The following is a 16,160-nucleotide window of genomic DNA, read 5'->3' as shown; positions in this document are numbered from 1 at the left end:
AAATTATTGGCAATTGAAACTTAATAACGTATTACAACTATCCCACACATCAGTCACTGAAATTATTATATAAGTCTCATAAAACCCCTTCTATCACCAATGAATTTTAGGATAGAACTTATAAATTTCTATCAAAAATCCAAAAAAGTCTAAAATTAATTAATTCGTGGAAGTATAGGATAGAAAATTGGATTTTCTTCTTGTATTTTAATATGGCACAATTTTTGTACTATTTCGTTCTAATTCTATCATTAGAAAGAAACAGCCTAATCCTAATACATAGTAGAAATTAAAGTAATTAAAGGGTGGAGAGAAACGTAAATATATTGCTAGAAAACCTGTTCTCCGACGGCGGATTTGGCGGCGTCGGCAATGTTAGCCCATTTACCGATTTCTATACCGAAATCTGATACTAGATTCGTATTAATTCAACTATTGCATATACATCAACAAAGAGATGATTTACCAACCTCCATCCATAGCTTATATATGATGTAGGGTTGTATTCCACGAGTTGATATTTCCCCAAAAAACTGTGGTTGATATTATCGTCTCTTTTGCCTTTTCTTTACTAATTCTTTCGATGGAGAAGAATCTGATAACAATATGACTTTTCTGTATTCCTTTCTTGTACATTGAATTCTGTAGAGTTTTCTGTGTTTTTTAAATCTGAAAATCTGATTTGTTTATATAAGTTTTACGCAACCTTTCACGAAAGGTTACATCCATTCACTTATACCCTTTCATGTAAAACCCATCAGATTTTTTGTAGACTCTATTCTACAGCTTTCCATCTTCTATACACTTTAATGTACACATATTTATACCATCTATGCAAGGCAAGAGAAGAGGGTTATCAATACACCCGATTCTAATTCTTTAATCAAAACCGATACATCACGGTATCGTCTTTCATATTAGAATCCAACTGATATGTTTGAACTTGATCTTTAATATTAAACCAATATCTACATAGGTCACATATAGGAATAAATATTCCTACATTCTCCCACTTGACCTTTGTAGCTTTCAGTGGTTTAATTACTTTTCTGCGCACTTTACCATCAAGTTCATATATCCTTTAAATACCTATAAAGTTAGACTTGATTGAATCATGACGGTCACATAATCATTTAGTCGACATGATTCCTTCCATGTATCACAAATCAATTCTAACTTTATATGAATAAACCTTTCATTGAGATGAATTTTAATTCTCAATACAACATATGTTATCTAAACAACCATACTGTATACAAACTTTAATGATAACATATAAACAAGCAGAAACATAACTTTTATTGAATTTACAAGAATATTTATACAATACATGAGCATACAACTAAAATAGCAAGGCTTTATCTTTGATACCCATCCTTTCTACATGGCCAATGTAAGCTTTGGGTGGTAGTCCTTTAGTTAACGGATCCGCTACCATCATATCCGTCCTTATGTGCTCAAAATACACCCTTTGTTTCTGCATTTCTTCTTTAACTGATAAGTATTTCAACTCCATGTGCTTAGCCACTTTCGAGTACTTATCATTCTTTGAAAAAAAGACAGCTGCAGAATTATCACAATAAATTTTTAGCGATCTAGCTATAGAGTTGACAATTCTAAGCCCTGAAATAAAGTTCCGCAACCACAATCCGTGAACAGTGGGCTCAAAGCATGCCACAAATTCGGCCTCCATAGTGGAAGTAGCAATGACAGACTGCTTTCCACTTTTCCACGATACTGCTCCATTTGCTAAAAGGAACAAATAGCCAAACGTTGATTTCCTACTATCAACGCACCCGACATAGTCTGAATCTGAATATCCAATGACATCTAGATGATCGGATCTTCTCTACGTAAGCATGTGCTCTTTGGTGCCTTCCAAGTACCTGAGGACTTTCTTTGCAGCCTTCCAGTGGTACATACCGGGATTACTTTGATATCGACCCAACATACCAACCGCGAAGGTGATATCTGGTCGAGTACATGTTTGAACATAGTTCAAACTCCCAACCACTGATGCATAGGGAATCTTTTCCATTTCTTTATGCTCCAATTCATTTTTCGGACATTGCATCTTACTGAACTTGTCTCCCTTCTGAATTGGAGCTATTCCAGCGGAGCATTTGTCCATTCTATATCTCTCTAAGACTTTATTGATATAGCCTTTCTGAGACAAACTTAACAATCTTTGTGATCTATCCCGGAATATCTCTATTCCGATCACATAAGATGCTTCACCCATATCCTTCATTTCGAAGTTCAAAGAGAGATATTTCTTAACATCATGTAATAAACCCATGTCATTTGCGGCTAGCAAAATGTCATCAACATATAGGACTAATATAATAAACTTGCTCCCACTGATTTTAATATAGATACATCGATCAACGATGATTTCTACAAAACCATATGACACAATGATATCATTGAACTTTATATACCATTGTCTAGAAGCTTGTTTGAGTCCATATATTGACTTTCTCAACTTACATACTAACTCTTCTTGTTCTTCTATCATAAATCCTTTGGGTTGTTTCATGTATACTTCTTCTTCAAGTACTTCATTTAGGAAGACAGTCTTTACATCCATTTGGTGGAGCTCTAAATCATAATGAGCCACCAAAGCCAACACAATTCTTAAAGAATCCTTCTTTGAAACTGGAGAGAAGGTTTCTTTGTAGTCGATGCCATCCTTTTGAGTGAAACCTTTGGCGACAAGACGAGCCTTGTACCTTTCAATGTCACCTTTCGAATCACGTTTTGTTTTAAATATCCATTTACAACCAATGGCTTTAAAACCTGTAGGCAATTCTACTAAGTCCCAAACATTGTTATCGCTCATAGATTTCATCTCATCCTTTACTACATTTAACTAATTTTCAGAATTGTCATTTTCCATGGCTTGTTGGAATGAGATCGGGTCCTTATCAATGCTCAAGTCACATTCACTTTCAACAGAATATATCACATAGTCATCCGATATGGCCAATCGACGTTCCCTTACTGATCACCTTAAAGGTTCTATTGGTTCATCATTATGTTCTTGAATTATGACTGGTTCATCTTCAATCTCAACAAGTGGATTATGCACTTCATGTTGTTCGATAGGAACAACAACCTTAGGTGCAACAATAGGTGGATGAACAACTTTTTCTTGAACTTCATTAAAGTCCACTTTACGAGGTTCATTACTCCCACTAGTTTCGTCGTTTTCAATGAACCTAGCATTTCCCGTCTCAACTATCCTCGTACTATGATTGGGACAATAGAATGTATATCCCTTCGACTTATCTGGATAGCCAATGAAGAATCCACTGACTGTCTTTAAATCCAGCTTCTTTTCATGTGGATTATACAACTTTACTTCTGCAGGGCAAGTCTAAATACGTATATGTCTTAAACTCGGTTTCCTTCCCGTCCACAGTTCAAAAGGGGTCTTTGGAACTGTCTTACTAGGAATCCGATTAAGCATATACGTTGCAGTCTTAAATGCATAAATCCACAACGAAAGAGGTAAATTACATCCACTTAACATGCATCTAACCATATCCAAAAGAGTACGATTCCGCCTCTCCGCTACACCATTTTGTTGCGGAGTACCGGGCATTGTATAATGTTCACAAATGCCCTTACTTTTGAGGTATTTTGCAAATAGGCCCGGACATTGTCCAGACTCATTAAACTTTCCGTAGAATTCACCACCTCTATCTGATCTCACAACCTTTACTTTTCTATCTAGTTGCCTTTCTACTTCATCTATGAATATCTTCAAGACATTCACTGATTCAGCCTTTTCAGGCAATAGATATATATAACCGTACCGTGAGAAATCATCAATAAGGTGATAAAATATTTTCTACCATCCCACGAAGGTGCATCAAAAGGACCACATATATCAGTATGAATTAACTCAAGAAGTTGAGAACTCCTTGTGGCTGATTTCTTTACTATGTGTTTAGTTTGCTTCCCTTTTATGCAATCTATACACATATCTAGATCACTAAAATCCAATTGAGGAAGAATTTCATTATTTACCAACCTCATTATCCTTTCTTTGGATATGTGACCTAGTCTTTGATGCCACAAGTAAGCCGAACATTCACTTGACATACTACGTTTTATGCCTCCACTTTCAATATTAAACAAGGATTCAGAAAACTTTGCATCAAGATTGAAACTGTAGAGTGAATCAAATAAAGTACCACTTCCATAGAAGTAATCATTTCTGTACAATGTGAATACACTATTTACAAACTTGATTTTAAATCCTAATCTACCTACTAACAGATACAAGATTTCTAGCACAATCCGGTACATAGAGACATTCCTTAAGATCTATATGACAACATGTGTCTAAGATTAGTCTGTAGGGCTCGATGCCTTTAATTTGTGCCTTCATCCTGTTTCCCATGAACACGAATTGCTCACTTCTTTTTTTAGGCTGGATCGTACTGAATCTCTGTTCAATATGAGACACATGAGTAGTAGCACCAGAGTCCAACCACCAAGTATTATCAGGCACTTCAATAAGATTCGATTCAAAGCAAACGAAACTATTATGTTTAACTTTCTTTTTTTTTAAAATAAACTCTTATACTATAGATAAGAGGAAATTACAACTGATGTCAAGAGGGCTCGAACTCGACACCTCATGCAATAATGTATAAGCTCATTGCCGCTATGACAAAGGCTCTGGACTATTATGTTTACCTTTCTTATCAAACCATGCCTTTCTTTTCGGACAATCCTTCTTGAAGTGTCCCGTTTCTCTACAGAAGAAACACTTCCTTTCCTTCTGGATCTTCTTTTCGGGGCCTTTAGGACAAGAAGAATCCTTGCGTTTGTTCCTTTTACTTGACTTTCCCTTACTGTGCTTGCTCCTCCATGACCCATTAGATTCACAACTTAGCCACCCATATTCTTTAGTCTCCCTTCCTCTTGTACCAACATGGCCTTTAGTTCTTTAAAGTCCCATTTTTCTTTTATGGTGTTATAATTCACCTGGAACTAGCCAAATTCAATAGGAAGAGAGTTTATGATGAATTGAACCAAGAACTGTTCGTGAACCTCCATCCCCAAGGTCGAGAGCCTTGCTGACAAGTTTGACATGTGCGTTACATGATCGTGAATAGGTTGGGACCAGTCAAACTTTCTTGTAGTGAGCTCACTCATTAAGCTCCCCACAATTGACTTGTCAGCCAATTCCGATTGTGAGCACTCCTTTATCTTTTCTATGAATTCCCTTGCATTCTCTGTCTTAGGCATAGATGGCTTAAAACTTTCCGCCATCGTCATCCTCATAAGATTGAGACTTAGCCTGTTAGAGCGCTCTCAAGTCTCATATCGAGACTTGTCCGTTTCGGAGCTCTCTTCCGTAATGGCTGCAGACTCATCTTCCGTAAGTATGGCATGGTCAAGTGCCATAACACCCAGTGAAAACCGGATCTGTTCTGACCATTCACCATAGTTCTGCCCATTGAACTTTACGACAGAGTTTGCAGATGCATACATATTAGATGAGGCTGCAACATTTATACATGCTCACAATTAGTGCTTTGAACTTTAACACCGATTCAGATAACTGTAATAAACTTTAAACAACATGCATTCAAGCTACCTTTGGGCAATACTTAAACACACATACTTTTATTGATGCTAGAATTAACTTTAATGATCAATTATATCATACACATATCAAATAAGCATATTTCCTTTGGGTATACATACTACATATGATACTGTAGACAAGATTAATCCTTTTCGTTTTATTAACTCATACACAATGATCCACTTTTGGGTGATCTCCAAGTATACAAATAATAAAGTTATTGATCAATAAATAACCTTTCATCATTTTCCTAATCATAATATCATATAACAAGACCACTTTGGTGATTAACAAGTCATATAACATCTACGTGCATCTTAAAAGGATTAAAAATAACATTCTGAGAATATTTCAGAGAGTTTGCCCAGTCCGGGCGTTAATGCATCGGTGAGTCCAGAGAGTTTGCCCGGTCGGGCATTCTAATACCTACTGAACGCCCGCCCGGGCGTCGGCATCGGTGAGTCCAGAGATAACGCCCGGGCCGGGTGTCTGTTTGCTCGGTCGGGCATTTTCTCTGTACTCATTTTTCTCCCTTCGATTTTTATGTTTCAACATTCCATGAAACAATCACCCAATGCGCAACGGAATCATATAACATCAAAACGAAATAAAGACATTCATATTTCATTTTTGAACACTTAAAAATGGTGAATTAACCAAATCTAGATTGGCTCTGATACCAAATGTTAGCCCATTTATCGATTTCTATACCGAAATCTGATACTAGATTCGTATTAATTCAACCATTGCATATACATCAACCAAGAGATGATTTATCAACCTCCGTCCATAGCTTATATTTGATGTAGGGTTGTATTCCACGAGTTGATGTTTCCCCTAAAAGTTGTGATTGATATTATCGTCTCTTTTGCCTTTTCTTTACGGATTCTTTCGATGGAGAAGAATCTGATAACAATATGACTTTTCTGTATTCCTTTCTTGTACATTGAATTCTGTAGAGTTTTCTGTGTTTTTTAAATATGATAATCTTATTTGTTTATATAAGTTTTACGCAACCTTTCACGAAAGGTTGCATCCATTCACTTGTACCATTTCATGTAAAACCCATCAGATTTTCTGTAGACTTTATTCTACAGCTTTCCATCTTCTATACACTTTAATGTATACATATTTATACCATCTATGCAAGGCAAGAGAAGAGGGTTATCAATACACCTGATTCTAATTCTTTAATCGAAACTGATCCATCACGGTATTGTCTTTCATATTAGAATCCAACTGATATGTTTGACCTTGATCTTTAATATTAAACCAATATCTACATAGGTCACATATAGGAATAAATATTCCTAGAGGCGACACTCGCTGCGGCTTCCTTCAGTGATTGCATTTTCAGTTCCACCCTTTTTCTGCTGCAAATAAATTCCATGTAGGCGTATATATTTCGACATTCTGGTGACACGTAGGCGACAGTGTCGATGCATGCCCGCCACGTGTCTCTTGCTCAGACATTACCATGTGTCAAGGAACACTGATTGAGTTGATGCATGCGGCACCGTCAACAACAACAACTACTACTAATATTAGAGCATCCACAACCGTGCTCTTGCCAGCGAGCACGGTTGTGGGCCCGGAGCCACTATTCCTGCCTGCTCTCTGGCAAGAGCACAACACCCACAGCTGTGCTCTTCCGCATGGACGAACACAATTCAATTTAAAATTCAATTAAACAAAAACATTTCCATAATATTAAAATTCATTAAAAAACCACAATAAATATTACAAATTACAAATAAAATAAAAAAGACATAATTAAAATCCTAAAAATTAAAAATTACATAATTAAACTCCTAAAAATTAAAAATTACATAATTAAACTCCTAAAAATTAAAAATTACATAATTAAAAGCTAAAAATACCCCCATGGACGACTACTCATCCGGCGGCACTACCCCCAATTGTCTTTGGAGGCCTAATATCATGGCCTCGTGCGATCGAAGTTGCGAGGGGGTCATAGTGGACCTATCGACCATATTGAGTTGGGCCAAAAGCAGCCACAACGAGTTGGTGGGGGTGGAGGTGGCTCATACGGAACGGGAGCGGGAACTAGAGCATCGGCGGATGCAGCCGCGGCTCGACGGTGGTTGGCCGCCGCCTTCTTCCTTCCTTGCGGTCGGCGTTGGGAACCGCTCGGGCCGGCGTCGGGGCTACTCAAGTTAGCTCTGGCGAGTTGGCTAGCCACTTCTTCGGAGCCGTCGTCGGATAGGGATACCGACCTTGACCGTTTGGAGGAGCCGCTAGAGGAGGATGTTACGCCTCCCATATACTTCAGGTTCGTCCGTGTCTCCTGCCAAACGTTGAGGTACTTGAACGACTTGTAGTTCATGGATTGGTAGGTGCTCATCGCGGCAGTGATGAAGTCGACCTCGTTCCGGCCGCTCCCCGCATTCCGCTCTTCCTGGAGGAAATAGCTATTGAACTTGCCAATTTCATCGTTGGATCAGAAGATGGCGTTGCGCACCATACTCTCGTTGCGCTCGACTGTTCCCGGCTGCCGGTTTTCATTGTACCGGCGAGCGATGCGCCACCAAAAGTGATCGCCGGATTGGTTCGTGCCAACCACCGGATCTTCGGAGATTTCCAAGTACGCCTTGAACAATTTATTCATCTACGCCATGTACCGGTGGTTCGCGCCAACCACCGGATCTTCGGAGATTTCCAAGTACGCCTTGAACAATTTATTCATCTCCGCCAGAGTGTACGGTGTGCGGACACCGCGAGTAGGAGGAGTCGGAGTTTGGGAGGGGGCGGTCGGCCTAGGCTCTGGTGTCCACCTGTATCGCCCTTCGGGGGCACCTTGGTCGTCGATTGGGTATGGCCGGTAGCCACCCGGAACGCCCGAACTTTGGGTTTGAGGAGGGGTCGAGTATTCCGTTTTCGGACTAGGAAACGGTGGTGAACGAAACCATTCAGGGTTCCAACCGGAGCCCGGGGGTTATCGTCGTGGCCGGACATTGTTATGGTGTAGGAGTGGAAGAAAGATTGAGAATGGATATGGGAGAATGAAGATGAGAATGGATATGGGAGAATGAAGATGAGAATTGTGTAGTTTGGTGTGAATTTTTGGGTGTGAAAGTGGGGGTATTTATAGATGAAAATGTATATTTTTGGGGGAAAAAAATAAAAAAAAATTAAAAAGTGGTAAAAAACGGATATATTTTTTTTGGGAAGTGAATTTTTTTTATCGGTTTTTTTAATTAAAAATCGATTTTTAATAAAAAAAAAATTCAAAGGCAACGGCTATGCCGTTGCCCAATCGCGTGCCGCCACATCGCCTGCTCGCTGGCACGGACGTGCTCTTCGCAGTGAGCAGCGCCGTGCCAGCGGCGGTGGAGCTTGTCCGTGCCAGCGGCATGGACGGACGAACGCCGTCCATCCACCGCTGCACATGCTATTATTATTATTATTATTATTATTATTATTATTATTATTATTATTATTATTATTATTATTATTATTATTAAAGATTTCGTCTAGCCACATTAGGTTGCCTATTTTATTTTGGATATAAGACTCAAAATATATGCTATATACTTAAGCTGCAACAAATCGACAATATAATTTCATTTATTTTTATGTAGCTGAAGAAGATTAACAACACCTTATAGAAGATCATTTAGTAGTCAAAAGATCTTGATGCCCAATTAGCTATAAGTCTATGTCTATCACCTAATTCACTTCGCGATAGACATATATACTTAATTTCTACGTACCACTATTATTAACCAAGGAACAAATGTGTCTAATAATCCTATGAATGCAACCTTTATTTCTCTTTGAATCAAGATGTGACATTGTTATATTTTACAACATTTTCCATATTTTCCCATGTTAGTTTTAAGCCATCATATATGGTCCACAAATCAACATCTAATACTAAACTTTCCCAAGACACCACCACCAACTGCTGTTTATGTCGGATTTTTATTGCTTCACAAGTATTCAATTTCCAGCAACTCACTGTAGGAGAGACCATTGAATATGATGTGTGATTCTATTTCTTATCGCCAATTTCTTAATATTATTAGCTCTAAATTATATTCATTTGAACCCTATGCAGCACGTATCACAAAGTTACAAGACTACAATAGTTACATACATTATTGGTCTCATTTTCTGTAATTTTTTTATTTTCTTAAATTTATAGATATTTAAATTTTATCTTTTTCTATATTATTGCAGAATAATTAATAGAGTTGTAATTTTATTTTTAATTAATTAATAAGTATATTTCATAAATTAATTTCCAATATCTAGTAATATTACTACGTGTTTATTACGAAGTGATTATCATGTAATTTACTTTAAGTTAATTCATATTTATAAATTAATTTTTAATATAAAATGTCGAAAAAGTTTGATCAATTTATGTACATTTATATCACTACCTTTTGCTAAATGAAAAGAATTCTTATTACTGCAGTTGAGCAATTTTCGACTCCTCGAATTTTTATGATTTCAGACCTACACAATTGTTTGAAGTGGTATTTTGGTGTCATACTAAGCATCATTATTTTATTTTAAAAAATGTCTACGTATCCTCCTCTGTAAAAACAAGTTGATTGTCAATAATTTTAATACTCCATTCATTCCACACATATTTTTTTTATGTACTAATTGACGGATTTCTTAAAATAAGAATCATAATTTATACTTTATTAAATCCTTTACTCTATTATCTTTTCATTCAACTTACAAAAATAAAACTACATAAAACCTTGGACAAAATAAAAAATGTTCCACTTATATTTGAAATCTTGATGTGATATGAGTAAAATAATAAATAATTAAAATATTATTATTTAAATGTGGACAGATAGAAAAAAGAGAGAAATAATTATACTACTACTAAAAATGAAAATAAACTTGTTACTCCAACTATTGCTATCAATAATCAGAAAGAAGTAGTGATAAGCTATATTGGGTTAATCAGTAGACTACAGCCTATTTTTAAAAGATTCGGCCCATATAATTCAGCACGTGACTGCGGTAGAGCACGTGATATCTCAAAATCCCAGATTTGAACCATCGTTTCGGCACACAAAATTTTTTTATTACAAACAGACACCATAACTTATGGTAAATTATAAATCAAGTCCTCCACCCTTATCGATATTAATGTTGCAAGCCCCCCTTTTCAACAATTTTGGAGTAAATACTGGCATAGTAGCCGCTACTATCCCTTTCCCTTTATCTCCCATCTCTCTAGCTTTGACAGAAACCCTAGTTTCAGAGTAGGATTAGGGTTCGACCAATTAATTGGTTGTGTTACTCTCTTTTCTACTCTTTCTTCTTACTTAGCTCCTTAAATTACCTTTTACTCTCGAGTTTGTAGATTTTTCCCCAATTTTTTTTTGTATTAGGAGAGCAGTGTTTTTGGATCTGTGAGCTATGGATACTCGCAAAAGAGGCAGACCTGAATTTTCTAATGGAGGCGGTTTCAAGAAATCTAAGCCAGGTATATATTGCTGCCAGTTAGGTTTCAATTCCCGCTTCAACTTTGGGCGTTCCTCAATTCTCCCCATGATTAGCTCAATGTTAACCACGATTAGACTTTTTGTCTTCTTTTTTTTCCCATTGTAAAGCTTAAGTAGAGGTGTTTCTTGGTCATTTATTTGGTGTTCTAAATTGAATTGCTTGCAGCTAGCTATGGTTATTGCTTGTTTGATTTTTTAGCGAAGCTGAAAATTTATTGTTTTTTCTTGTGGCTGTGGCGGGAAATTATGCAAAGCAGTACTATTAGTTAGATTTGAAGTACTAGCTGCTAATAAAAAAAATATGAACTTCATTCTTTTTTACTGGATAATTTCTTTGGATTAAGTTTTTTTGTCTTTTTTAATGTGAAACCTACGCAATGTGATGATCTCGGTACAGTTATTGTGGATTTCATTTGTTATCCACAGTAAATAGCAATAAATATTGTTAAGTTTTCAGGAGTTTGTTCTAAAATTTTGGGTGCAAAGTTAGTGTCATTGGTATTATTAAGTATCATATGAGCAATGGTAAGAATGAATACAACTGTAACTGAGAAGAAGTAATTAATGTTTTGCAACAGAAATGGACTCCTTATCAAGTGGTATAGGAAGCAAATCGAAGCCATGCACGAAGTTTTTCAGGTTCAAATCTCAACCTACCTAATCATAATATTCAAAGTTTTAATACTTTAATACTCAACAGGCAAGCACTAATGCTAGTTTCAATAAAAGTTTGTAGTGTTTTCTCTAGCAAATCTGGTTATAGTCAACACTGAGGTTTCTTCTTGGACGCAGCATGAGTTTTTGTTGTCATGAAGAAGTTCAATAACCATTTTCTTGCTTGATATCTAGTTGATTTCTTCACTAATTCACACTATTAGTATCATTATCCAGTTATGATGTGGATGAAGTGTCTATGGCCTACTTGATATAAATATGATACTCCTACTCAGTCATTTTTATTCAAATGAGATGCTGGAATATTTGCTCATCTAATTTGACCGAGTAGCTTATTCTTACTTTATGGCACATCTAGGATCTAAGCATTTATCATAATCTCTCAATTCATCCACTGTATTGATTAAGAGTGTTGTATGTTTTCATTCGTGTTTCTGTTTCTACAATGGAATTGCTTGGTTGGATTTTGATGTTTTGGCTTTAACCTGGGTTTTCTCTTTGTATCTGATGTGAATGGATAGAAAGTAAATGTCAAGTATGTGTCATCAATGATCATATTATATGATTATTCAAGATTTGACAAAGTTAATTGCAAAATTGATCAAAGAAAGGGACTTTTGGTATCTACTCTTGAAGATCTCGGTTACTGGGGTCACCTCTAAGACTCTAATTGCACAAAGTTATCCTTCATATTTAAAGAAGAAATTTTCGGAGGCTATGTGAAACATCTATTTAGTCTCTAATACTCTAATCATTGATTGTCCTTATCCTTCCATGTTACTGGTGATTTATTTGTGATAGTTCTTCTAAAAGGAAAAAAAAGACACTTACAAAGGGACTAATGCTAAGTAGGCATGAAGCTAATAGTTGTCTTATGTTTGCACATGCTATTTTGAAAATGCTGAAGTCAGTTATATGATTTGTGGCAAAATTTACTAGTATATTTGTATGAGTGCTTTCTGCAGAAAAATGATAAGGGATTCATTGTTTTCCTGCTGAGCGGCTAAGACCTTTCTGCAGCAGTCATGTAATGTAATTAGTTTTGCATTGTTTCTGCAGCGTTTCTGGTTGTCCCTTTGGTGAGAATTGCCACTTCCTCCACTATGTTCCTGGTGGCTACAATGCTGTTGCTCAGATGATGAACTTGGCCCCGGCTCCAACCCCCAGAACGGCAGGAGGTCCCATGCATGGCCAGCATGGCCAGAATGGTGCTGCTCCAGGTGCTGTCAAAACCAAAGTATGCAACAAATTCAAAACTGAAGGAGGCTGCAAATTTGGAGACAAATGCCACTTCGCACACGGGGAATGGGAGCTCGGTAAACCCATTGCACCATCTCATGAGGATCATCGTGGTGGTGGTGGACCCATGCCCGGTAGGTTTGGTGGCGGCCGAATGGAACCACCACCTCCAGTCAGCTTCGGCGCATCAGCCACTGCCAAGATCAGCGTGGATGCTTCCCTTGCTGGCGCTGTCATCGGGAAAGGAGGAGTGAACTCGAAGCAGATATGCCGGCAAACGGGGGCCAAGCTATCGATCAGAGACCATGAGAGTGATCCAAATCTCAGAAACATCGAGCTCGAAGGCACATTCGAACAAATCCAGCAAGCGAGTGCGATGGTGAGGGAGCTGATCGTCAGCATTGGGCCAGGGAGTGGGCCTGGCAAGGGCTTTGGAGGAGGTGGGGGACCGGCTTCCACTGGTAGCAACTTCAAGACGAAGCTCTGTGAGAACTTCACAAAAGGGTCGTGCACGTTCGGGGAGAGGTGCCATTTCGCACACGGTGAGGCCGAGCTGCGAAAAACAGGCTGAGGATCGTTGAGGTGTCGGCGTGGTGTGATTTTGTGAAACTTTTTGGGTTCTACTAGCTGTGCAAAAGTAGATTTGATTATGTAACACAGCTCTTTGGTAATTGGTAGTGGTTGAAACAGCATTGTGATGATTAATATCTCGGCTTATGTTTGTTTTGTTGTGTTGATGCATCCTTCTATTTCACAGTAACAAACACACACCCTTAAAGGTGTTACTTATGCTTCAGCGACTTTAGTCTGCTCTAAAAATCGATGTCTTAAATTTCTGTATTTTCTTATATCGATGGCTCTGCAATCTTACGTTGCACTGCATTGTTTGAAATGGAGGAGTTTACATTGATATTAATCAATCAAAAACTTGTGAAGAGTATAAAACATCAAAATGGAAGATCGTTTGTTTTGTGCACTAGATATACATGAATGAACTATGTACCTACAATCAACTCTACATTCCACCGCGGGCCGTTTTCAACATCTCATATGGCTGTCCAGAGTGTACTCACGGATCTCAGACGGGCTCGTCCCGGGCCTGTCAACAACCATCAGAAGTTAATGGACAAACTCCGAGTATAACGAAATTTTAATGCCCGTAGATTTAAGGAAATTACCGTTTGTTTATGGTGCCGTAGTGAAACTTGGCTCTGCCCGTTTTCTTATCTTCCATGTACTGTAAAAACCATCATATAGAAGGTAAATTAGAAGGGATTACGATTCTTTGAGATAATCCGTAGATGTACGCACCAAGTTTAAGGTGACCAGCATCGAGGAAAATGCCAGAGAATCGAATGGAATATCCTCAAGCGCGAAAAGCTTGCATTCCGATGACTCTGGACCCGGTGCGAAGTGAGGTCTCTTCAACTTCGCCAGGAATATAATATAAGTCTGTCAGCATCATTCATAAACATGGAACCAATCATTATCATAAACGCGAACAATGCAGATAAGTAGCATAGCATGCTGCTCCCAAAAAGGGGACGCCCGGCACCATTTTAGACCATAGACACGGAGAACAAGTGACAAATTAATATCAAGAATGCTTCTTACTTGGCCAATAAGGGGTATGTCCAGCTGAGCAAATGGTGACAGGATCTCGACTTGTGCATTCGCCTCCTCCCACGTTTCCCTGATTGCCCCTTCAGCAGCCGACTCCCCAATCTCCATGTAACCAGCAGGAAGAGTCCTTCATATGCAGAAAAAAAATAGCATCTTGACATAATCCATGATAATAAGAATCTCTTTTGAAACGGAATTCCACGTGGAAATGCATACCAGAGGCCATGAGAAGGTTGGACATTCCGTTTACATAACAGTATCTTGTTATCATGCTCAATGAGGCAACCCACAACCTAGTATTAACCCGAAAAAAAGTTACTAGTGTGATCAAGATATGCAAGAAAAAGTGATCATCGTAGGCACAAAAAAGAGAAACTTTTGCTTGGATGAAGATAAACTAGAGCTGTAGCAATCTGAAATTTCACTAGACAATTAACATAGTTTAACGTGGATGATTCGTGTAATGTAAAATGGCAATACACGAAGAGTTCCATAAAAGTTACTGTACTATAATCCATGCTTGTAAACCTTGGTCTCTTCTTACCATTTTGGGATTCTCATAGGCAATTTTCCCACACCGAGTGCAGATAGCTCTCGGCTTTTCCTCCCCATCAGGCACCTCGTGTTTGGTTGGGCCACCGCACAATTGACAGAAATTGATCTTCCTCGTAAAGCCCTGCTGACATCAGAGCCAATATTAGCTTAAATCCACCCTCCTCGTCCCTCAATAACAAAATCGAAGTCATTAGCCAGCAGCATATCATCTGCCAAACGAATTGAGCAAAAGATATCGCCAAAAACCAAGAGCCACGGCTCACCAAACACTTAATGATCAATATGCGATATCTAATTGTTCCACATTTACGAGAATAACTTCGGTTAACTATTGTTGTAACCATCAGCATTTCTCATAAAATTCCCAATAAATTCATTCATGTATAGACAAAACTAGATGCATCAAACATTACAGTTCAAAACCAAGTCTAATCAGCTAAAGCTAAGCTAATGCAACATATATTGAGATGAAATGAAACAAACAAAACGCCAAGGATGATTGTATTGCAACCTAAGTAATTCATCATAGCACCAAATCAACAAACTAAATAACCACATAAATCATTGAATTAACACTGGAAATAAAATAAAAACAAATGAGTAAGAATAAACGCTCACAGCTGAGTGAAGTGCAGTAGACGTTGAAGGGGGCGAGGGCACACCTTCATCTGGAGTGTGCGACATTTGAAAGGCTCGGAAAAGGCGAGCTTCTCGAAATCGAAAAGCGCCAAAATGTGATTTGGCTTCTTGAAATTATTAACTGGAAATTCGAATAAGGTTTCTTGAATCTGGAAAAACAGGCGGATGAAGAAGATGGAGAACCAAGAATTTGTATAGTTTTGAGCATTATTCAAGTTCCCGATTTATAATTGGATTTGCTTTTTCTAGTTCTACCTTGCCAATTTTTCAGCTCTAGCTGAACTGAATAGCCTGAATTAATTTGTGCGATGATATCTTTTTTT

At 37.8% G+C, this 16,160-nt stretch overlaps 1 protein-coding gene and 1 pseudogene across 1 annotated transcript; one reads left to right on the top strand and one right to left on the bottom strand.

Moving 5' to 3' along the window:
* The first annotated feature begins 10,787 nt into the window (after positions 1–10,787).
* LOC121772457 (zinc finger CCCH domain-containing protein 14-like) lies at positions 10,788–13,816 on the top strand. Its single transcript, XM_042169576.1, has 3 exons — positions 10,788–11,087; positions 11,685–11,745; positions 12,841–13,816. The coding sequence occupies exons 1-3, from the start codon at positions 11,021–11,023 to the stop codon at positions 13,589–13,591; spliced, it is 879 nt and encodes a 292-aa protein (XP_042025510.1). The 5' UTR covers positions 10,788–11,020; the 3' UTR covers positions 13,592–13,816.
* A 58-nt stretch (positions 13,817–13,874) lies between these two features.
* On the bottom strand, positions 13,875–16,160 carry LOC121772458 (annotated as a pseudogene).

Source organism: Salvia splendens, chromosome 16 (genome assembly GCF_004379255.2).
Source record: "Salvia splendens isolate huo1 chromosome 16, SspV2, whole genome shotgun sequence".
Classification (NCBI taxonomy): domain Eukaryota; kingdom Viridiplantae; phylum Streptophyta; class Magnoliopsida; order Lamiales; family Lamiaceae; genus Salvia; species Salvia splendens.
The sequence above is the reverse complement of the archived record's forward strand: the minus strand, read 5'-3'. Positions and strand labels throughout refer to the sequence as shown.

Coding starts and splice junctions, on each gene's coding strand:
- LOC121772457 (XM_042169576.1), top strand. CDS start 11,021: ATGGATACTCGCAAAAGAGGCAGACCTGAATTTTCTAATGGAGGCGGT. Junction 11,088..11,684: donor TTTCAAGAAATCTAAGCCAG/GTATATATTGCT, acceptor GTTTTGCAACAG/AAATGGACTCCTTATCAAGT. Junction 11,746..12,840: donor CCATGCACGAAGTTTTTCAG/GTTCAAATCTCA, acceptor TTGTTTCTGCAG/CGTTTCTGGTTGTCCCTTTG.